The following is a 25639-nucleotide window of genomic DNA, read 5'->3' as shown; positions in this document are numbered from 1 at the left end:
AGCCCTGTACAGAAGAGTTAACTTCACGGCTATTTCAGCATTCCTATGTAAGTTTATTTCTCTCTTTTCCTTGGACTTGAAATAGTACAGACATTTATGTGTAAATTCATTTTTGGGTCCGTATTGAAAATATCTATATTGAATAACACTTGTATGTTTTAATATTCATCCACCTATTCAATACAATACAATTTTTAAAAATTAGGACATTGTCCTTATTAAAATTGTTGACTTGAAATTAGTATATTAAATGGTACATGTTTCGCCCATTAATAGTAGGCATCATCAGCCATATTTTCCACCTTAGAATAGATCAGGTACCTGATTGGAAATAATCTATGAATGCTGTTAAAAACTATGTCGTATAAAATATATTGGAGATTGTTAAACAACTATTACAATATAAAATGTAGTATGCTGTTGTTTGACAATATTTGTGATAATGTTGGAGTCTAAAACATGGCATTTATTTGAAGATTATGACATAATAAAAGATATTACAATGAAGATAAAAATCAGAAAATACATTCCATTTAGTTGTCAAATGGCGTATTGTTAAAAAAAAAAAATATTTTTTATGGAAAGTTAAGCAATGGTAATGGTCGTTGGTTCTTGCAGTTAATAAATGTTGATTTTCATTTATTTGCTTATAGATTTTGAAGAGTTGTTTTTATGGCCTACTTCCTTTTGAGATGATATTAGTTGGAAATGTTGGTGCCGTAGGCTATATTGAAGTCTTTGTAGGCGTCATTAGACCATCTTCTTTGATGTGGTAAGAGTTTGTGATGTTGCTGTTGAGTGTGTTGAGCTAAGCGTGTTAGTTGGAAGGGAACGTTGTTGTCATTCGGTGATTAGCCAAAGGTATGATGAGTTCTAAATTAAAGAGTTAATTTGAGAATTTAATGAATTACCATATGGGAATTAAGGGGCCGAATAGTGGAAGTTTAATGAAAAGTGTTGACACTTACCCCTTCAACCGCTGAGATGTTAGTTTACGTTGAGAGTTTTAGAGTAACTGGCAGTCGCCGAGCTCTTACTACGCGTGTTGTATTTGTGAATTCTTGGTGGAGGGGGTTGAGCTTGAGAAGGTGTGGCTGAGGGCCCATTCGCTGCGCATGAGGAGGAGTTGTCGGCAGTGGGAGGAGGGGAGGGGGGTGGTGTGTGTGTTGGATTGGTGGGCGTGTTTACTGATTTGGTGCTAAATATTTTGTAAAAATTATTCAGAAGGAATGGTTTTTGTAATAGAATTGAAATCTGTTCATAAAGAGGACTTTTGTTATCTATTACGTCATTTAAGTTCTTGTCTTTGTTAAACTGTTGATCTGAGAAGATGTATAAGTTTTCGTATTCTGTCATGAGCTTACCTTTTTCGATTCTTTTTAAAATTTGTAAATCCTGATCTATTGTAGTGAATTTGTGACCTGTTTCTTTCATGTGGTTACTCATCGCAGAGAATTTATTATGTTTTTGGGCGTTATAATGTTCTGCATATCTAGTTGAAAAACAGCGGCCAGTTTGACCAACATAAGAAAAATTACATGCGGAGCATTGTGAGTCTATATATACCCGAGCTTGAATATTTATTATTGGTTGAATTGACTGAGTTATGATTAAAAAATAAACTTCGATTTGTATTCTGCGGTGTGTAAGCGATTTTTACCTCATGTTTTCTTAAGGGATTGGTGATTTGACGGATTTTTGGGTTGGTATATGTGAATTTTGCGAATTTTGGTTTGTTGGGTTTTATTGGAGAAAGGTTTGTGGTTAGTTTTAGTCTGACTTTATTAATGATTTTGTTGATCATATCTAGATTGAACCCGTTGAATTTGGCAATTTCTTTTATGAAATCTAATTCATTTTTTAATTTATTTGGTGAAAGAGGGATTTTTAATGCTCTGTATTCTAAACTCTAATAAGTGGCTTGTTTATGGGAATTTGGGTGTAAAGATTCGTTTTTTATAGTTATTGGGGTGAATGAAGGCTTGCGGTAAATTTGGAAATCAAATTTGTTCATAACTCGCCTGATTTTGATGTCTACAAAATTGATAGAATTGTTGTTTTTGTTTTCTTTTGTGAACTTTATATTATCGTCTAAATCATTTAGAAACGTTAGGATGTTATCACTTTGTTAAGCTGTTTATCAATAATTGCCAATGTGTCGTCGACATAATGGAGCCATAAACTGAGTCCGTTAATGTTTTTTACTAGTTTATTGTGTTCTAGATTGTCCATGTAGATGTCCGCTAAAATGCCGGAGATTGGATCTCCCATAGCTAAGCCTTCTTGCTTATATATTTTGTTGTTGAAAGTGAAGTAATTATTGTGTAAAACAAAACTTAGTAACTTTATGAATTCGTCTATTTCAATTTTGCTTAATGCGCTGTGTTTTGGAGAGGTTGTTTTTAATTATGGTGATAGTTTCTTTAACAGGTATATTTGAGTACATATTCGTGATATCAAAAGAACATAAGACATGATTTGGTTGTAAATTGATTTTGTTTAAAGTTTCGCAAAGTTCGATAGAATTTTTGATGGGATTTGCATTGTGAAATTTAAAATGTTTTTTTTAAGAACTTGTGGAGGAACTGAGAAGTTTTATAAGTGGGACTGTTTCTGCTATTGATTATTCGTCTGATGGGGATGTCTTTTTTGTGTATGGTAATGATCTTGCTGTAGGTAATTTCGGATTCATAGTGATCATTTTTTGGTAGTTTATTCATTTAGTAGGAATGTTGAATTTTTAAGGAGTGTTTTTATATTGCGTTGTGTTTTTACTATGGGATCTTTATTGATTAATGTGTAGGTTTTATCGGAGAAAAACTCTTCTGTTTTTTCGATGTAGTCTTGTTTATTCATTAAAACTGTTGTATTGCCCTTATCAGCCTTTGTTACTATGACGTTATTGTTGTTAATTTTAGTTTTTAGTTTTAGGTTTTGTTTTGAAAGGTTAGAATTATTGTTGGTTATTATGTCATTTACAAGAGTAGGTATTTTCTTTTTTATTTCGTATTTAATATTGTTTTGTTTCTCTATGGGAATCTGTGTGTTAATATTAGATTCGGTCTCGGCGATAGTAGTGATTACATCTTCGACCTTTTGTGGATTAGGCCAGTTGTATTTTATGCCTTTACTGAGGAGACTCATTTCATTGTCTGAAAAAACTGTGTCAGATAAGTTAATTGTAGTGGGAATGTTCGTCAATGAAGGGGTAGAAAACCTGGTATTTCTGTTCTGGTTGACGGCTTGGGTTTGGCATTTTGTAAACAAGTTAGCTTGTGGTTTAGTGTCTTTTGTTTTCTATCTAATATAGTGGTCAGTTTATAGTCAGTGTACCTAAGAAAAGAGCTCCATTCAAGTGGAGATGAATAGTGTGAGATGGTCAAATGCATCCGGTATAATTGCAAATTTAGGAATGATTTTTTCTTATACATTTGTTTAATTTCATTTCTCAGCCATATGTTGTTTACTTTATTTTGAGTGCCGTTTGACTTTTGGTATGGAATGTTTTTCCTTTGTAGTGGTTTAAGGAACTTAGGTATTAGTCCTACAGTAGTTTCAAGCAGTCCTTAAGAAATGTTATGTCCTTTGAGATTTTACCGCTCTTTATTCTAAGATTCAAGTACTTATTCATTTTAACGTTTGCCTGGTTGGCTTTGATATTACATGTGATAAAATTCATTTTTGGGTCCGTATTGAAAATATTTGTATTAAATAACACTTGTATGTTTTAATATTCATCCACCTATTCAATACAATACAATTTTAAAAAATTATTAAAATTGTTGACTTGAAATTAGTATATTAAATGGTACATGTTTTGCCCATCATTAGTAGGCATCAGCAGCCATATTTTCCACCTTAGAATAGATCAGGTACCTGATTGGAAATAATCTATGAATGCTGTTAACCCGCGGTTACTCGCATGGTGAGCGCGGGGCTCACCTACGTAGTATATTGCTTCTTGTTGGAATGTTACAAGACCTCCACCTTTGAAAGTCGCTGTACCTTTGTAACAGATTGTTATGAAGGGGATGTGTCAATCATTTTCATTATGTCTGAAAATAAACACCCCCAATTCATTATTAGGCACGGCAGTGTATGTTTGGTGAGCAATACGCTCAGTAGCGAGGAACTGTGCTACTTACATTTCGCTCATTGTAATAAGTCAGGGTTTGTTTTATGCTTGTGTTTAATGTGAAATGTTTATACTGTGGCTGTTGTTAGACAATATTTACAAGTTAGTTTCGTGGTTGTGTGAAACGTAGGAGGAAGGGTCTTGAACATCGAGGCTGATGGTAATGAAACAGATGAGGTTTACGGAAGTGATCGTAACTCTGCTTCAGAGTGTCTGCAAGTTCTGAGGAAGGAGAGGAACTTTCGTTTATAGCAATCTGTGATATCAATGTATATAGCTTGTTTTACGGCCGGATGCCCTTCCTGACGCCAACCTCATTTAAGAGCTAATAAATATGAAATAAATGATGGTGAATGAATTTGGCTAAATAGGTGGAAGGAATCGGCTGTAGACTATGAATAGAAACTGCGCCGATCTTTGCCTGGAAGCCTAAACAGAAAACCATTCTTAGGACAGTTAAAGGTGGGGATCGAACTCACGCGTCTCCCGAATGTAGAGCTTACCTCCATAGCCACTCCCCTCGGCCGTGTTCCTAAATAAAAACTCAAATCTCAAATTGACATATTAAAAATACCTCTATCTTTATATGGACATATTATAGCCTTCAAAGATAAAGGTGAGCGCTGCGCTCACCAGCGAGTAACGACGCACGTAAAGACCTAGCGAGTAATGCCGGGTTAAAAACTATGTCGTATAAAATATATTGGAGATTGTTAAACAACTATTACAATATAAAATGTAGTATGCTGTTATTTGACAATATTTGTGATAATATTGGAGTCTAAAACATGGCAGTTGTTTGAGGATTATGACATAATAGAAGATATTACAATGAAGATAAAAATCAGAAAATACATTCCATTTAGTTGTCAAATGGCGTATTGTTAAAATTGTTAATAGTACAGACATTCAAAAGGAATTCCTGTATGTCTGCAGAATGATTTTAAGAGAAAGAAAGACAGAGCCCTGTGTAAAGAAAGTGTCCTGGAACAAGTTAAGTGTCCACTTAAGACAAGTGGACAAGACTAAAGGCAATGTCCACCATCCGGAATTCGAGGTGCCCGCTTAAACGTGGCTTAATTAACACGTGTCTGTTGTAAAATGAAAAAGGTTCCGTGGAAAAATGTCCATATAGAGAGGTGGCTGCTGAATAAAGGTGTCCGTTACGGCAGGTTCGACTGCATTTTATTAAGTAACTAGCAGTTTCCCGCTGGCTCTACCCACAGTGTACAAAGCGTGGTTTTGTTCGTTACTAACCTCACGGATGTATTTGGAAAGTTCCGAGTTAATGAAATGAAGCACATAATCTGCTGTGGTAATAGAATGTAATAATATGTCAACAAAACACTTGAAAATACATCACACAAAGAAATTGAATTAAACATTCCTTCAAAGATCTTCATCATGGAGACAAATGTACTCATAACTTTTCTCAGAATCTACCAATTTAAGTAGTTATTACCTCAAGAGAAAGCGCTTGATCCACTGAGTGTTTTTAGACCAAAACGAACTGCGTACCTCAATTAGAACGAAAGATGTGATTGCTTCAATGAGAAAAAATGTTGAAGAAATGAGACATCAAATTGAATGTGTACTCATAACTTTCCTCAGAATAAACCAGTTTGAATAGTTAAGAGCTGAAATGAAAGAGCTTGATCCACAATGTTTTTAGGCTAAAACAAACTCCATACCTCGATTAGAACCAAAGATATGATTGCTTCAGAGAGACAAAAAATAAAATAATTTGAGGAAGGCGGAAGTTAAGTGATTTATAGTACCTGACGACAAATCTGTGCATAAATACCTTTCAGTTTTAAAAATATGAAGGAAATTGACCGGATAGATTGGCCGGACTGACTGACTTTAGTTTTCATGAATTTTTTATACATATAGATCATAGCATTGTGACTGGCTCTAAAACCCAGATTGACTTCAGAACTGTTGATAGTATTACAAGAGAAATTTGTGTCTGTGTCTGAGTTAGCTATCTCTGTGGGTCACTGGGAGAGTGTTGGCCTCCAGATCCCAAGGTAGTGGGTTCAAACCTGTCAGAGGTAGTTCGACGTTTGAAGACAGCAGGTGGGGGTGGGGGGATTAATTTGACACTCCATGTCATATGGTGTCAGCATGTAAAAGATCTCTGGTGACACATTTGGTATTTACCTGACAAAATTCATTTAAAAGACTAAACCATCGATGCCCTCTAGTAGGCCTACAGTAAAACGGAATGTCGAAGTTGACGAGTAGACAACCAGGTGGCATCAAATTAAAACGTCTGCACACTGTTATTCTTTATTTATACAATATGCTTTATGTCGCACCAGTACAGACAGGTCTTACGGTGACAATAGGATAGGAAAGCGCTAGGAGTGTAAAGGAAGCGGCCGTGGCCTTAAGTTACGTACCTTCCCGACATTTGCTTGGAGGAGAAGTGGGAAACGACGGAAAACCACATCGAGGATGGCTGAGGTGGGAATCAAACCCCCCTCTACTCAGTTGACCTCCCGAAGCTGAGTCGACCTCGTTCCAGTCCTCGTACCACTTTTCAAATTTCATGGCAGAGCCGAGACACACAGTAGCTGAGGTCATATTATTATTACTGAAAAGGAAATGTCTTCTACTTTAACAAATTAATAGAATTTTTCAAAACCTGGTATTTAACCCTAATGCTTTCAAGGAAATGATCTATCGGGACCCACTATCATGGTAACGATCCAGCGTTACCAGTCTTTATTGTTATTAGAACACAGCTTTAACTCAAGTTTTACTCCACGGGAACTGGTGGTGACTCTCCATATTTATCGATATTCTTAGAGTTTAAAACACTCGCTCACTGGAGTTCGATGTCTTGTTTATGTCGTGATTGGCAGCACAACACATGCAAGCATTTCTCTCTGTTTTTTTTTTATTTTTTTTTTATTTTTTTTTTAATGATACTGATTATATAGTGAAATTAAGCAGTATCATAGGCATTATATTTAGTTTACTTGCTAGTTCATTATTTAAATAGTTTTCTTAGGTAATTAGATTCATATTGTTGGTGAAGTGTTAGATATAGTTGGATATAATTAATTTAGGTTAGGCCTAGTTATTTATCACATGCGACATGGCGAAGAGAGTTCATTTACCTGACAGTGATATCACGAAATATCTTGACAGTTATTCAAGTGATGATGTTTCTTTGTCCGAATCAGAAAGTGTAGGTGACGATGATAATCCAGCATCTCCAGTAAGAAGTGTGTACCGTATTTATTCACGTATTAGACCCCCTCGCGTATTAGACCCCCTTGGCTTTTCGAGACGAAGAAAATGAAAAATAAATAAATCTCGCATAAAAGGCCAACGTAATTAGTCAGAGAAGAACAACAACGAATTCGCTTCGAAGCGAATACAAGCCTTATACAGCTTTGATAACATCACACAAATTTGTGAATAGTTTTGTCTGTACGACCCACGCAATGAAAACACTCATCAAAGTCATGCTGTACATCTGTGTTTCGTAGTTAAGAAATGTCCGCCTCCGTAGCGTAGGCCTACTGCAGCTTTTATAACATCGCACAAATAGGTGAATAATTTTGTGTCCGACCCGCGCATTGCAAGCGCGCATCAGTCATGTATATATATCTGTGTTTTGTAGTTGAGAATGTCCGCCAGCATAATGGTTAGCACAATTACCTGCCGTTCTTGGGAGCCCAAGTTCGATTCCCGGTACCGTATTGCCAGAGATTTACGAATGGCAGGAAGGTTGATATGCGGTAAAAATGGTACATGCAACTTCCTTCCACTGGGGGGCCTGTCTAAAAAAAGAGCTGCACCACCTTGGGATGAGGAAATGAGTTTAACTGGGCAAGTTGGCCTTGTGGTTCGGGGCCAATATAGGGTTTTTCGGAAGAGAAGTAGGTTTAAAACGTGATAAAAACAATTCAATCACAATTGGTTTACTCGCCAACGTACGTAACAAATAATAATAATATTGATTTTTTTTTTATGTCCCCACTTACTTTCAACGATTTTTGGAAATTGCAAACAAAACATACATGGAAAAAATTTTTTGCGGAATATTGGTTTACGAGAGCGCGTGTATCAGCTGTTACCGTGCCGTGCCGATGGGAGCCAGCCGAAATTAAGTCAACAGCTGTTGAAGGCCGCCAGCGCACACAGTTACGTCACCTGACACACCAGCAGACGAGAGGGGAGTAGTATTCTCGAAAAATCCACTCGCAGCTGTGAAGGACGAATCACGGCGCATGATGGCCAACAACCAATGGAAATAGAGGAAGGTGCTAGAAAATCTTAGGATTTTTCTAGAACAAAGTCGAGGAAGAGTCCCTTGTGAAACACCGAACAGGACAGAAGAGTACCTTACGAAACGACGACCAGAACAATTTTGAAGAACGTCGTACAGTCGTATTCTTACGGAGAAGATGAACAGTGCATTCTTTACCGAAAGGAAGAGTATTTGCAGACGACGTTAATATCTGTATAATTCTCGTATGGCACAACCATTGCTTTATTTCAGTGCCAGTGCAGCTTGTCGTTAGCTCAATGCAGTATCTAGCGAGTTTATTACAGCCGCACATTTTCCCGTGTGGAACCTGCTGAACCGCAGACAGTTCGTGTGTTCATTGAAGCAGATTCTTATAATAGAAACTCATGGAATGTTCCATTGGACATTATAAAGGAAAGGCACGATCTTAAGGGAATATTCGAGAAGTAATCTGGCCTTTAAACATCGTAGTAACCAGTAATATTATGTGTCAGCTTTAAGATGTATTGTAACTAGGTGAATGTGTTTGGAAGTCGAAGCTGGTAGTAAACCTGAACCTGGAAATACATCGTTGCACCAGTTAAGTGTTGTGAATAATTTAGTGAGTTACAACTAGTGTGGATCCCATTGTTAATGCAGAATTTCAGTTTCAGCTATCTCCGTGAAACCTAGCAGCCAAGATGCAACGAACACGAGGAAAAGCGTGGAATTTTCCGGAACTTTGCTGGAGTAATACGACGATGCTGAACGTAGCCATAGTCATGATGGATTAAACTCCAGTGTGCACGCCAACACATTGACCTTGTACACCTGTAAACCACCCTAGCTGAAGAAGAGGACCCCCACGCCCATAGCAGCATCCCGACGCCACGAATTCTCATCAGAACTATAAGTACCGTTGTAAAATTTCTTTTCTTTTAGTAGATGCCTAGTAGATTGTATTCTTGCTTAGAGGAATGTAGTTTCTTTAGTAATATTGTACTTAATGGGGATGGTAGAGTATTCATTCCCTCGTTGATTTGTGATTTCAATATTGTCCCATCTTTGCATTTTCTTGGAATAATGGGTGGTTTTTTCTTCGAATTCAGTGATGAGTAATCCCTGTTGCCAGTGAGTTGACAAGGTCATAAGTAATTACGATCTTCAAAGGAAATTATAAGGGATTAAGACCCAATAATAATGAGAATAATAATAAAAATAAAATAAGGCTATAATAATCATGACAAAGAGGATGTGATTAAAATAGGAGTAAATTATGATTAAATCGTAATCTTAAAAAGCTATTAGACATGTATGATGATTGATACTAGAAGGGAAGGTAATCAACGAGTAATAAGAACAGTTCATCGAGAGAACGTTCTAGGAGCCATTGTAGGAAATAAAAATAATTTTAATAATAATAAGGAAGGTCGGGAAATTTTAACAAGTTGTTGAGAAAAATTTAGCGATCATTGTGATAGTAAATTTTGATGAATCGATGATATGGGACCATTAGGGTGCATATCAGTCATAATGATTATAATGAATCACAGTGATTATATTGAATGACGGTGGTGATAGTGATTTATGATGGTATGAAAAGATTTAGGGACTAATAATAGTTCTTGTTCTTCGCTCAACAACTGATATGAATAATGCACGACTTAATCATTATTTGATTTTCTCGAGGCTCTTAGACGCATATTTCTATTGATGGTGATGATTATTCATCAAGATAAAAATTTTGTCATCCTATTTTATCTTATAACTACAGTCATGAGGAGTTCTCATTATGGTCAGGTAATGTTGTAAGGATCTTCAACCGAATTCAAGAGGAAGAGAAGGTGACAATAAATGAATAATAATAATAATAATAATAATAATAATAATAATAATAATAATAATAATAATAATAATAATAATAATAATAATAATAATAATAATAATAAAGATATTATAGTTCTATTGTGTGATAAATCTACTTATAAACAGTTGTTAGAATTATGTTATTTCGTGACATTTACCCACATCATTCCAGGAATGCTTATCTTTTGTGTATTTGAGGTGATTGATGATGCATTGATATTGTTGTTGTTGATTCCACATAATGTTACTTGATACTCTATCCATCCATAAAATGCTAGTTAGTTAGGAAATGTTATTAAGAATTCTAAAGGAATACAGTCGAGCGAAGTCTACGAGAGAGGGGAAGTTCGCCAAAGGATTTTTCAAAATTTTCAAACATTGTAAGGAGTTTTCCAAAAGTGATTTGTACAGAACTTATTGAGAATAAGCTAAAGAATTTCATGATGGTGATAAACGATTTAGAAAGGATTTTTCACAAGTGTGGTAAAGTAAATCTTTAATATAATTTTTTAAATAAGTAAGTGTAATTTCGATAGTGAAGTTTCTCAAAGAGGTATTAAAGTAATTTACCTGAGAATTTTCTAAACCTGTGTTGCAATTGAAAATGATAGCATTGCTAATCACATGATTAATTTAATGTTGCAGAGTAAAATGTTGGAGGGAGTTTCATTGAAGAAGTAATGGAATCAAATGAAACCGAGAAGCATGCAAGGACTCACAGTCATTTTATTTGTTCACAAGCAATAATGAATTGAATTATTTGGTGAAATATTGTATTATGTTTTTTTTATTTTGCATTTATCCAGGCTGAGTTTTCATTATATTTTAATAAACATTGTTGTTATTTTGTCCTGATTTTCATTCAACATTATGTCTCCTATCCTCCTATCCAGTCACCAATGGCCCTGCAAAAATAACAATGTACCTATAATGCACTAGCAGAAGTTTCATCGCTCTGAGAGGTATATTGTTGAAAATATTCGAGAAAATTTATTGGCATGCCTTAGACCATAGGTTGCAGTATGGCAGGCTCGTCATCACTTTCACTTTCCAATATTTGATGCAGAGAAATAGCTAATACACATTCTGAATCCGACTCAGAATCTGTTGGTTCATTCTCAGTATCCTCTAAGTCATATCCGTCCATTTAAAAAAAAAAAAAAAAAAAAAAAAAAAAACTATTTATTTGGCAGGGAGGGATTCAGTTAGGTGGAAATGTAGTAAGCAGTCTGGCCTATGCTGACAACTTGGTCTTAATGGCAGATTGTGCCAAAAGCCTGCAGTCTAATATCTTGGAACTTGAAAATAGGTGCAATGAGTATAGTATGAAAATTAGCCTTTCGAATACTAAATTTATGTCAGTGGGTAAGAAATTCAGCAGAATTGAATGTCATATTGGTGATACAAAACTAGAACAGATCGATAATTTCAAGTATTTAGGTTGTGTGTTCTTCCAGGATGGTAATTTAGTAAGTGAGATTGAATCAAGGTGTAGTAAAGCTAATGCAGTGAGCTCGCAGTTGCGATCAACAGTATAATGTAAAAAGGAAGTCAGCTCCCAGGCGAAACTATCTTTACATCGGTCTGTTTTCAGACCAACTTTGCTTTACGGGAGCAAAAGCTGGATTCGGGATATCTTATTCATAAGTTAGAAGTAACCAGTATGAAAGTAGCGAGAATGATTGCTGGTACAAACAGGTGGGAACAATGGCAGGAGGGTATTCAGAATGAGGAGATAAAGGCTAATTTAGGAATGAACTCAATGGATGAAGCTGTACGCATAAACTGGCTTTGGTGGTGGGGTCATATGAGGCAAATAGAGGAGGATAGGTTACCTATGAGAATAATAGACTCTGTTATGGAGGGTAAGAGAAGTAGAGGTACACCAAGACGACGATGGTTAGACTCAGTTTCTAACGATTTAAAGATAAGAGGTATAGAACTAAATGAGGCCACAGCACTAGTTGCAAATAGAGGATTGTGGTGACATTTAGTACATTCACAGAGGCTTGCAGACTGAATGCTGAAAGGCATAACAGTCTATGATGATGATGATGATGATGCATTTATTCGGGGCATCGACCTATAGAGATCCTTTGCCCTTACTTGCACCATATGATATGAACCTGCATGTAATTGGAATTGCGAAAGTGTAGAGTTTTGAATGTGAGGAAAGGAACATTAAGGGCGACAAAGCTGGGCTGAGTGGCTCAGACGGTTGAGGCGCTGGCCTTCTGACCCCAACTTGGCAGGTTCGATCCTGACTCAGTCCGGTGGTATTTGAAGGTGCTCAAATACGTCAGCCTCGTGTCGGCAGATTTACTGACACGTAAAAGAACTCCTGGAGGACTAAATTCTGGCACCTCAGCATCTCCGAACACCATAAAAGAGTAGTTAGTGGAACTTAAAACAAATAACATTATTTATTATTATTATTATTATTAAGGGCGACACAAACACCCAGTCCCCAGGCCAGGGATATTAATCATTTACAATTAAAAAACCCTAACCCAGCCGGGAATCGAACCCAGGGCCGCCGGTGACAGGCGGACGTGTTGCCCCCTACACCGCGGGGCCGGAGTATCCGTCAATTTAATCTAACAAATTTTGCCATACTTCATCACCAATTTTCCATAATGAAGATGCCATATTCAGACACAAACTGAACTAAATTGTATATTATCAATCAAATAATAAAACTTGCACTGAACGGAAATCTATGAAATATAATAGCGAAGCACAGAGCGTGAATGTTTGTTCGCAAACCCTACAGCAATGACACCCAAACAGATGGTCGGGAAAGGTGCTCATTTATTTCCATGATATTATGCCCAAAGAGGTTGTAAGTATGAATGACACTGAATCCATGGCTGTTGTGGACATCGAGGATGAGAAACGTAGGCTCCCATGACATCTGTTGAAGAATTGAGGAAATTACATAATGAAATAGGAACATGTCAAATATTCAACAGTGCCACTACAGCAGGGACCAAACTGTTGAATATTGCCAGTTCTAGGGTTAAACATTACTTAAAAGGAATTATTTAAGTTGGCACCTTTCATGATCAAGAAAAATGTTCTTTCTCCCAAACCACGTCCTTGGTGAGGCTAAGTTTTGGATACTGATATCAAGGGGCTGTGCTTATACTTTGTTTTTATTCCTTGTTCAGTAAAAACACATGAAATATTGGAAATTATATTTTGCTCACCTTTTATTTAGTACTGGTTTTGTAATATGGCTACACCACTGAATACTAGTAAATTAATATACAGTACTTTATAGTCTAGTGAACACGACAGCTATTACTAAACTTAAACATTGAGTTTCTGGAAATTCTGTTCAGCTGTGCTCATAAACAAGTGAGCAGATAGACAAAAAATTAAACTGAACCTACATTCAAATTGTTTATAACTAATCCAGGATAAAAATGAACCATGAGGTAAGACTTTGAAGTGTACAGACAAAATTATATTTTTATTTATGTAGATTAAAGAATCATCCTGCTCCTTGTTTTTTTCCTATATGATTTATTTTTTATTTTTTTATTTTCAGGAAAGTTGAACTCCTGAAGAACCTTGGCAGGGTCAAGGTAGGTTTGAAAACGCCTGAGGATGGCGAAGTAAAACTACACAGAATTTCCATCAATGAAGAAACGAGGAAATTTGAAAGCCCGTATTTGGTTTACCATAAAAAGCTGAAGAGCTCATCTATTTTCATTCATGATACAACAATGATATCTTCTCTGCCATTTGTAATATTTGGACACAAGTTCAGGAGGGGAAGAAAGGATATCCTGATCAATGATTCTGTACAATTTCGTTGTGATGAAACTCTTTCCATATTAGTGGAGGTTAGTATTGCATTGAATTAGAACATATATTTTCTGTGAATATTGAATTTTCATGACCGCATTGTAATTGAAATCAACTTTCTACCTATTAGGTCGTGTTACGTACATGTAGTACGTGTTGAAGAGATGTTAAGTACAGAACGAAAATGGCCAATGGATTACAATACAGTCGTGATAATTCAATATTCATTGACTTGGCCCACAACGGACGACTTGAACGCACTCTATAGTGTGATGGCAGTAGTGCCAGACCTGTAGCTTAGATACTTTCCAACATAACAGAGATGACCTAGACCACTATAGCTCAATTGGTAGAGCAACCGACGCAAAATCGGAGGTTGTGGGTTCAGATCGTACTGGTGTCCAGTTGGCTATTTTTGTTCTGTAATTAACATCTCTTCAACGTGTACTACATGTAAGTAACGACCTAATAGGTTAAAAGTTGATTTTGATTATATTTTCTGTCTTTCTGAACTAACAACGGGAGGCTATGGCGCATGGGTGACTGATTCAATCCATCTTTGGTGCACGTGTAGGGCATAACCAGGGGTATAACAGGTGCAAGTAGTAAGGCGCAATTCTCAGTCATTACCGAGAAATTAATTAATGGAAAATTGCAGTACGCTTATGTGCAAACTATGTTCACGAAAAAGACAACAAGCTCGTGGTGCAGCGGCAAGAGCTCTTCTTCATATGTGCAGGCTCACTGGATCAAATCCTAAGAAACAGTGTTAGGTTTTGGTCCACCCAATCAATACACATCACTTTACAAGTGAACTATTTAAATACAAATATATTAAAAATATTTAGAAATATGTTTCGTCTTTATTTGAGACTTCATCAGCCAAAACCTAACATTGTTTCTTGGTTTTAACTGTATCAATACGGATCTACACGATGAAGTTCGTAAATTGTATGGATCAAATCCTGCCGATGGATGATTTTTTTTTTTTCAAATATTTCCACATCTCTCTCAGATTAAGGTGTTCATTTTCAAATCAATTCCAATAAATTATTTTTTTAGCAGGAAAAGGGTTCTGAAAAATCATACAGTAGTAAACGTTTTCTTTCAATCACACAGTAATCAAGATAATGCTAACATCCTTGCAGAATACTTTAAAGAGTTACTTAATTGTGAGGATCCTGTGGAACATTTAGAATTTGACCCTAACCCAAAAAATAAAACTCCATTACAAAAGATTATACCACCAGTTTACAATGAAGTGAAAACAGCAATTAATGCACTTAAAAACTACAAAGCAGCAGGAGAGAATCAAATGGTAGCAGAAATATGGAAGAATGCTAATGATCAGACTATTCAAAACCTACATAAATACATCATTGATATTTGGAACACGGAGAAGCTTCCCGAGGAATGTAATACAGCGATAATCCATCCACTGCATAAGAAAGGTGATCGCTCCAATCCAAATAATTATCGGGGGATATCCTTGCTTGATATTACATACAAGATTTTATCAAAGATTATATACCCAAGAATCCAAGAACAACTCGACCAAGACCTTGGAGAATATCAGGGAGGATTTCGACCAGGTAGAAGCTGTCCAGATCAAATCATTAGTTTAAAATGGATAATGAAGCACCAAAGAGTTTGAAGTAAGGGTCTGGTCATCACGTTTGTAGATTTAAAAAAGCATACGACAGTATTCATCGTGAATCATTATTAAAAAGCCTTTAAGAATTTGGATTACACCAAAAACTTGTTAACCTCATTAGTATGACTTTTAAAAATATGAAGGCGAAAGTTAAATTTAGAGGTGAATTATCAGAATCATTCACTATAAGAACTGGACTTCGACAAGGAGACGGACTCTCACCATTGTTATTTAATTGTGCACTGGAGAAGGTTATGCGTGAATGGAACAAGAAATGCCAACCGACTATCAAGATCGGTAGAAGTATTAAACTCAACTGCCTTGCTTTTGCGGACGATTTAGCATTACTTGCAAATACAATAGAAGAGGCTAAATTTCAAATTGAACAACTAGAAATTATAGCCAAAAAAATGGGATTACAAAATTCATTTGAAAAAACAGAAATGATGCCAACTTTTAAAGTTGATTTACCAGTTATTCAACTGAACAGTAATAAAGAGATTAAAATTGTTCAGAAATTCAAATATCTTGGGGAAATAATAACATGGAACACAAATGAAAAAGAAGCAATAGAACACAGAACAACTAAATTTAAATAAGCACAAAGACTTACCTGGCCAACATATAAAATAAAATAAAAATCTCTTTCGATAAATGCTAAGCTGAAACACTATAATTCCATAGTTAAACCAGAGGCAACGTATGTTAGTGAAACTTTATTCAAATTAAATGTAAAATCTACAACAGACAAATTACAGAAAACTGACAGAAGAATTCTTAGAACAATTATTAATAAAAAACACCAAGTTGATGAACAGTGGAGATTGTTGCCTAACAACATTGTCTATCGTGAATGTGAATCAATAATATCAACAATGCGTAAAAGAAGAATTTCCTTTTTCTGTCACATATCAAGATTACCAGACACCAGGATATTGAAACAACTATTTGATTACTGTTTGAAAAAAAATCAATAATAATTGGTTCAAAGAAGTTCAGGATGATTTGGAAGAATTGGGTATAACTCGGCAACAAATCAAAGACAGAAAAGAGAAGAGGATTTTGAAGAACAAAAGCATAAGTCTCAAACTAAAAACAGTTGAATGGAAACAATATACTATATCGGACACACAAAGGGCTTCCAGGTTGGAGAGTATGAGAAAGTTCTGGGAAAAGAAAAAGAAGAAATTAACTCAAATGTATTGATTTAAGTGCTCCAATGTGGGCGTAAAATATGTAAATAATAATAATTATTATTATTATTATTATTATTATTATTATTATTATACAAGTGACGGTAAAAGGCACTGTTTGTTCCTTTCATTACTTCTGTGAATAATCAGACTTCCTCGTATCCCGCAAGCAATGACTCATTCTACAAGTATCTGTTAGGATGCGTTTTGACCTGGCGAGGACAGCTGCACACGAACAAAAGATTTTTTTTTAGAGGCAGGTAAACAGTGTTAAGGCAACCGTTAGAAGCCCCATTCGCTTGTTGGCTCTTGAGGTAGTAGTATCAAGATATTTTACATTGTGAGATGTCTGATTTTGCACGTGACAGTGATGTGCCTGGGTGTTCAAAGGCCAAAGAAAGTGAACCTGATTTAAATTTGCAGACTAGTGAAGAGTCGAAAGTACAATTAAAAACTGCACTAGTGTATTGTGGGCAGCTCCTTCTGGAAAATAATAATAATAATGGAATGCTCCTTCCGCAGTGATTAAAGAAGAGCAGATGGAAATCAGAGCAAAATTGTACAGCAAAATAATGGAAAGTATAGCGGAAAATATAATTGTTAGAGAAGACAATTTTATTATGTTTGAAGGACGCAATGAAGAAGGCCTTTTCGCACAAGTTGAAGATTCTGCCTTACAATGATGAGTACCATCCAGATGAAAAAGGGTCGAAAATCGATACAGAAATAATACCACTTGATTGCAAAATAAAGGTGGTCAGTTTGGTGAAACAGCACCCAAAATGGACCTTGAAAACTCTGCAAAGACAGAGAGGTTCCCGTGTGAAGAGAATGGATCAGTTGAAGATATGGGAGGAACAAATTAGAAGAGATGGATCCATGACAGATAAATACAAAACAGTTGATACATGGACTCGTGATCGGTTTGTAGAAGCTCACCCATCCAACCAGCAAGTCACGATGAGGAACTTGCAGCTGTGGGCTCTGGCTGCTGCCAGCCATTTCTGGAATTGGAATTTAAAGCTTCGGAGGCGCGGGTCAAGGTCTTCAAACGAAGACAAAGAATTCGGCAAAGAAAAATAAAATTTGTGTTGAAGAGAGAAACTGTGACAATGGAGGAGACCCTTGTTGCATCAGAAAAGTTTTGAATGCAAACACCAGCCCTCGTCCCACACTACAACAAGGATTTTATCATCAACAACGACCAAACAGGTACTTGGAAAAGAAGTATTTTTTCTTTTATATCAAAGTAAAATATTGTGTAGACAATAAAGTACTTACATTCGACTCTTTTTTTTTTTTTTCTTCCAGGGTTTCAATACCAGTCAACGTACAACCGAACCATCACCGAACAAGAATCGAAGGTTGTGCTTGTTAAGCAAAAGGATATGAATAAGGTCACGCATTCATATACCGCACAGTATGCCGTGACCCTATCCAGAAAACTACTTGCAACAGTTTTCGTTTGTCTGCAAGAGCTGACTGGCAAATTTGGACCAAGGGTGCGAAAATCAGTAGACGCTTATGCGAAAATTGCCATTACACCCTCAAAGTCCGGGAGGCTAACAACAGTATTGTACAAAGGTTTTGTGATCGATGTGATGAAGCCATACATGAAGGAAGAAACATTTCTTTTCCTAATAGATTCTTGAGGAGGCCAAATAAACCTGGTTTTGTATGATGAGGTTTTCACAGATGAAGATTATATACCAACATAGATCATCCCATCAAAATGCACTCCATTAGTGCAGCCATGCAACGTTTATTTTTATTGGCAAGTGAAGAACTCCAGAACTGTGCTTACATTATCAAACACGACAGAGAAATAACTTCCACAACCAGAGAAGTTTATATAAAAATTCAATCTGTGGTACCCCCTCAGTCGGCGGCACCAATTTTCTGCAGCATGGTTTGCGGCCAGATTGTGCGATGATGGGACATCTTTCATGAACGTCAATGAAGTTTGCTTTCTCTTGCTGTGCCACGAGCTCGTTGTCTTTCTTGCAAACGTAGCTTGCACATAAGTACACTGCAATTTTTTATTAATTAATTTCTTGGAAACTGCTTAGAATTGCCCCTTACTACTTGCAACTGTTATACTCCTGGTCATGCCCTACATGGTACCAAGGGTGGATCGAATCGGTCATCCATGCGCCATAGCCTCCCCTTGTAAATTTATGTGTAGGGGTATCTGGAAACTACCATATTAATTGACCAGTATGCAAATTCATTGAGTATTCTAGGTCCATTTATCTTGGTTAAAATTTTGCCAAGTATTTCAGTGTATCAGAAATGTCTGTTAAATTTGAACATCTGGCAAATATCACATCGCAGTTGTAGTACCACGGCTGTCTCTGGTTATAGCCGGGCTCTACTAAATGTGCAGCTCATCCATTCATCTGACTTGAGTGCTGCATGACTGTATGTAAGACACACTCCACACTTTTATATTTGTACTGTTATTTCTGTTAGTATGGTGTCTGTGGTTCTGTGAAAATTTCATAATCAGGCCAAACAGATGTGCAGTGACAGATGCATGAGCAACTACTATATGTCTGTAAAATTTGAAGGATACGTAAGTTGTTTCCAATTGCCTAAGGATCATGATCTTCATAGTAAATGGAATTGTTCACTCATTGGTGTGTTTAGTCAGCATCAACTTATGTCCTAAGCAGTCCCTTTGATGTTATACCGGTAGTCAACTGAAGAAGTAAGGAAAGTATCCCACGTATGAGCACATTCCCTCTTTGCCCTTCTCCATCTATGTTCTGGTCCTGAACCTGGCAGGTATTGTAAGCACCTTTTATATGACATGTAACATCAAAGGGACCGCTTAGGACTTGAGTTGGCTCCGAGTATAGGAAATATTTTCAGGGCAGTGACTTGAGCTTTATTGAAAAAATATAGAAATAAACGTTTCCATAAATGTGATCACCCCATTTTGTGCGAATTATAACAAACTGTGATATTAGGATGGAAATGAATATGAACTGTGCTGCCTAGTGAATGAAGATTTTTACCAAATAAATCTTAAAACTTGATAATCTGTAGAAATGCTTTGGTGTTGGAAAGAAGTCAGCTTTTGTCTCTCATAGATTTTTTATAATTATATTTTACCAGATGATATCAATAACAGAAGCTCTCTTGTATCCTATATTGATGCTTCAGTGTGTAAAGATGTCGTCCAAGAAGTACATTTGTATGGTTTGAAAAGAACATTATCCTTCAATCTTGTCCATTCGGTGGTGTACTGAGGAACTCTCGCCACCATAAAACCAGGTCCTCCATTGCTGAAGAACTTTGTAGTAAATATTTTAATATGTATGAAGATGTCCACGGCATATCATGTAATCATAGTTCCAGGCGAATTGACATGATTGCCTACAAGAACAAGCAAGGCTATATTATTGAACTGACTATCAGGTTTGAACATCTTCTAGGCCAACCTGAAGAAGTAAACACCACGGAAAGGGACATATACAAAACACCCACTAGATGCGAGAGTTTAAAGACTTAAATACTTAACACGGCATAATGGATATATAAACTTTAACAGAGATCTAGTTCGCCTGATGAAAAGACTGAAGAACAGTATGGGATGGCACTTGGTTCTCTCCTCACAAACCAAAGCACGGTGATAACAGTTTCTTAGGTTTTTGTCCCCGTGTATATATGAAATGCCAAGAGGCGATAGTAAGGTAGTACAGGTGAGTTGCCAAAATTACATCAGTATCGTCCACTGAGAAGAAAGATAACATGACAAGTCATATGACGTAGGAGAGTTCGTAGCAAGCTAACAAGGTGGCAGGCACATGATTTTATGGTTAGTTTGTTCTGGAATTCTTCCGAGTAAGCATGAAGTCATTTGAGCTGAGTTATATCTTTCCTGTGCAAAATAATAGGTCAAGATGAAGAATTAATTACTCAGCATAGTTGGGATATGCTGAATCCAGCAAGCAAAAGCGAGAAGGTGGAGTTGATGAAGCCTGCAGCTGGTTGCTCACTGGGAAGCAATCTGAGCGGCCATTGAAAACCTACAACCTGTTTTCCAGTCAGTGACTGGGTCAGGGATGGAATGAATGAAGCCCCCATCTTGCAGCGAGGATAGGAATTGTGCCGGTTGCCGAGGCCTGTTGCACTCCTCTGGGGCAGTGATTAATGACTGACAAATGAAATGAAATGACATTGGAGAGTGTTGCTGGAATGAAAGATGACAGGAAAATCCGGAGTGCCCAGAGAAAAACCTGTCCGCCTCTGCTTTGTCCAGCACAAATCTCACATGGAGTGACCGGGATTTGAACCATGAAACCCAGCGGTGAGAGGCCGGCGCGCTGCCGCCTGAGGCATGGAGGCTCCTGAGTGGCCATTATAAGCAGGAATAGTGAGATTATTTATAATCCAAGTTTTCTTTATTAGCTGCATGCCTTCAAATCAGCTCTGTAGCCTTACTAAAGATTCAGGAAGTAGTTACTTTTTCAAATTGAAAATTGTATCTTAAAAAGCTTGTGTTTTCTACAGTAGTGTGCAAGTATTTAAAAACATTTATTTGGAAATAATTCTTGGACAAGTGTAAAAAAAACAAAAGGAAATTACATATACAGCAGAGTCTTGCAAATCTGAGCGTTATTTGAAAAAAAATTGCAAATTTAAAATGGTTTTTGCAACAGTATTTCATTTTCTGCTTATTCCTGCTATGTCATCGTAGTGTGACTCCCCTCTATTGAGATCACGCGCGTGTTTGTTGTCGTGTCTGAAACAAAAATGTTGTTGAGAAAGAAGGTTCTACCTATTAAAGCAGTTTTATTTCTGGACAATGCAGGGTCAAATTCACTGGTATGTGATGTAGTTTGTGCTTTATTTTCACCCCCTAACATAAAAAGTTTGATACAACCTATGGATCAGGGCATTTTAGAATGTCAAAAAAAAAAGTATCAGCACCGCCTACTGCAATTTTCCTTTGCACAATATATTGCACAACTATCAATATTATCTCCACACGATTCTATTTATTGCACAAACTCGATTTTTGTGCAGTAATATTGTACGTCTATAGGCAGCTAACAATATATTGTACAATCCATTTTGCGCAATAATACTGCACGTCTATGGGCCCCTTTATATCTCAGAAACTGAAAATATTATAGACCTGAAAATTGGTATTCGGAATCTCCTTTAAAAATTAGAAACACATGGTTTTTGTTTTTGAAAAATCCAATTAATGGGGGTTAAAGAGGAGTGACAAATGGGGTGAATTTTTAGAATGACTATATCTACAGTATATCTCAGACACGTAAAATGTTACAGACGTAATCTCCTGTAAAAGTAAAGAAACATAGGTGATTAGTTTTCGGAAACTCTGTTAAGGGGAACTAAAAAGGGGGTGAAATTTAAAATTTAAAATGAGCATGTCTTACGGTATATCTCAAAAACTTAACATTTTACAGAAGTGAAAAATGGTATTTGTTATCTCTATTAAAAATAAAGAAACATGTATTTTTTGTTTTTGGAAAAACTGCGTGGGTGAGGGGTAAAAATGACTGAAAATGGGGTTGAATTATTTTTATTAGGATACTGATATCTTAAAAACTGAAGATGTTACAGACATGAAATTTGGTATTAGGAATCTCCCATAAAAATTAAGAAATACGTATTTTTTGCTTCTGGAAATCGACTTAAGGGGGCTCATACACCGCTCATAGCCATCTCTGCATTGTTACGATGCAAAACTCTCTATCTAGGTTGTTTTTCAATGTAACCGCATGAAATTTTGTAAACAAACTAAGGAGACCTAATTGCATTTACTGTCCATAAACTGAATTTTTTGGTAGTATGATGAAAATATTTACGAAGAAAAAATTATCCAATTTTTTTATGATAACATCTCGCAAAAAACAGGATTGCAGCAAAACTACTCATGATATTAATTTTAATTTTGTTTTTTGAGTAGCAAACGACATGTAGCCGGGGATAAACTAGTATGAATGGTGTGGGACTATTACTAAAATTTCTGCATATTTTTAAGTTTCAGTTAGCTAAAAATTCTGATTTTTTTCCTTCATACATCTATCAATATTTCATTGATTTTCGGATTGTTTGTAATTATCTTAGTACGTCCTCGAGAACCTGTATAAGGTAATGTACTTGTAAAGTTTCATGGAATTTGAGCGGTAAATGTGACATTTATCATGTTTTTTGTAACCAAATTAGCAACTTTCGGGGAATCAGCTTTAAAAGTAAAGCAAAAAAACTTGCTTTCATACTTCATTAAAATGTTCCAGCAGAGTATGTTGCGCCTTCCTTCTCGATGTTTTTGTTGTGATGTTCTAGTCTCAGCCTTCTCCTTGTCCTGCTTGCCTCCTTAGTGGACTCACAAAGACTCTTTTCTGCTAACCTCACCCTTTTACAGTCAAGTTGAGCCCGTGCACTCCTAGCACGTTTCCCAACACCAACATCCAAATGTTTCGGTATTTATAATTTAGTGCTATTCCCATAATTGAAAGAAACTACTGCATCAGCATCGGTAATTCAGACTATTTTCTGACCACTATTACTGGTTTTGGGGCACACTGACCAAACCTTGTTGTTAAAAGATTCATTTGCATTTTGTGTGCAACTTTTCAGGCACCTTCGTAGAAGTTCTGAACATCAGCTTTACCTCCATCATAATGCTCATTTGGGATTGGGTTGGGATGCCTGTAATGCACTTCAGCTCTTTCTGCCTCAGCTCGACGATAACCACACCATGAATCAGGGCCTGATGGGCACATCCAGTGTTGTGGTTCAGTATCATTTGAAGATTCATGATGCCATATGGCCCAGATAGATTTCCTCACTTTTTAACAGCTTCTTTGTTTTCTCTGATGGCATTCCCATAATACAGTTGCAGTTTATCAATAATAGCATCTGTTAATCTACCAGTATCACCGATACCTTTGCTATCACTAAGTTTCTTGCCTGACCACTTGTTCTTCAAGTACTTGCTAAACCCTGCACTGAAGTTTCAACTAAACTAATCGCATTATGACACACTTTACAATTTACATATTCACTGACAGATTTCATCAAACTGGGAAGATGGATAATTCTTTACCCTGTCGTCAGGCAGTAATGATGGACACGGGCTAACCTCTAAACCTAGCCTCCTAGCAAATGCACTTTTAGGTGTTTCATAACTGTTGGGGGAATTTTCATCACCCTGACGTTTTGAATACCTATTACCGTGAAAAGTTATTCTTTTACAATGAGCTACGCCCCCTTTCTTATTCATAATTTACCAATATCGCACAGACAGAAAAAATCAAATCAACTTAGCCCTATGTGATGGTAAATCACAGAACACCAGTGGTAAATCAAAACAAACAATACCCATTCGCCGAGGAGTAATTAACAAAGCAACCTTCTATTCCATGGTTAAAAGAACATCTTCGTGGTTACCAGAACACAGCAGCCATTGTTAGTCCAATAAGATTAAAAGGATGCACAGAAAAAATTACTGAAAAATATATCTGCTTGTCATGATACGCCCACTCAGCTGACAGAACAGCACATAGTATTATTAAAACTGCGATAACTCAGCGAAATATGAATATTTTTGAATAAAACTTCAAATATGTGTTCAGAAAGAAAATGTCTTTCAGATGAGACCACAAACAAAAAATCGATAATTTTCTAATTAAGCGGTGTATCCCTTAAAGTGGGGAAGGGAGGGAGTATTGAAAAATTAGTTGAATTATTTGTATGAAGATACTATTATCTCAAAAACAAAAGATGTCGCAGACATGAAAATAGGTATTTGGAATCTGTTTTAAAAGTAAAGAAACGCGTATTCCTTTGATTTCGGAAACAGTGAAGGGGGCGGGGTGAAACAATTGAAAAATTAATTGCGTTAACTGTATGAGGATACTTACATCTAATAAGATGTAAAAATTGGTATTTGGAATCTCCTGTAAAAGTAAAGAAACATAGGTGATTTGTTTTTGGAAACTCCACTTAATGGGAACTAAAAGGGGGTGAAATTTTAAAATGAGCATGTCTACAGTATATCTGAAAAACTTAACATGTTACAGAAGTGAAAAATGGTATTTTTTTTATCTCTATTAAAAATTAAGAAACATGTGTTTTTGGTTTTCAGAAAAAACACTGAAAATGGGGTTGAATTATTTTTATTAGGATAGTGATATCTCAAAAACTAAAGATGTTACAGATAAAAAGGTAAGAGGGAAAATTGAAAAATTCGTTGAATTATTTATATGGAGATACTACTATCTCAAAAATGAAAGATGTTGCAGACGTAAAAATTGGTATTTGGAATCTGCTTTAAAAGTAAAGAAACACGTATTCCTTTGATTTTGGAAAATCCAATGAGGGGGGGGGGGGGTTTGAAAGAATTGAAAAATTAATTGACGTAATTGTATGAGGATACTTACATCTAATAAAAACTAAAGTTGATACAGACATGAAAATCAGTACTTGAATCTCCTTTAAAAACAAAGAAAAATGCATTTTTGGGGGAAAATCATCTTGAGGGCGGGGATGAAAAGGAGTTGAATTCCTTTCATGAGGACACATATCTCAAAAGCTGAAGATGTTACAGTCATGATAATTGGTATTTAGAAGATCATTTACTAATAAAGAAACAAGTGAAAGGAAGTGAAGAAAGTAAATTCTTTTTATGGGGATACTTATATCTCAGAACTGAAGGTAACAGACGTGAATATTGGTATTTGGAATCT

General features: G+C 36.2%; 1 protein-coding gene across 3 annotated transcripts in view; it reads left to right on the top strand.

Annotated features, from left to right (window-relative positions):
* LOC136857612 (ATP-dependent DNA/RNA helicase DHX36) overlaps positions 1-25639 on the top strand; it is a 294182-nt gene that overhangs the window by 231288 nt on the left and 37255 nt on the right. For 2 of the 3 annotated variants that reach the window (XM_067136394.2, XM_068225253.1), the window contains exon 16: positions 13801-14098. In XM_067136394.2, coding sequence (XP_066992495.2) covers positions 13801-14098 — 298 coding nt within the window. Of the gene's footprint in view, positions 1-10892; positions 11010-13800; positions 14099-25639 lie in introns of those variants that run through there. The other variant, XM_068225254.1, reaches the window with a different exon arrangement.

This window comes from Anabrus simplex, chromosome 1 (assembly GCF_040414725.1).
Source record: "Anabrus simplex isolate iqAnaSimp1 chromosome 1, ASM4041472v1, whole genome shotgun sequence".
NCBI classification, from domain to species: Eukaryota; Metazoa; Arthropoda; class Insecta; order Orthoptera; family Tettigoniidae; genus Anabrus; species Anabrus simplex.
This window is presented reverse-complemented; position numbering and strand designations above follow the sequence as displayed.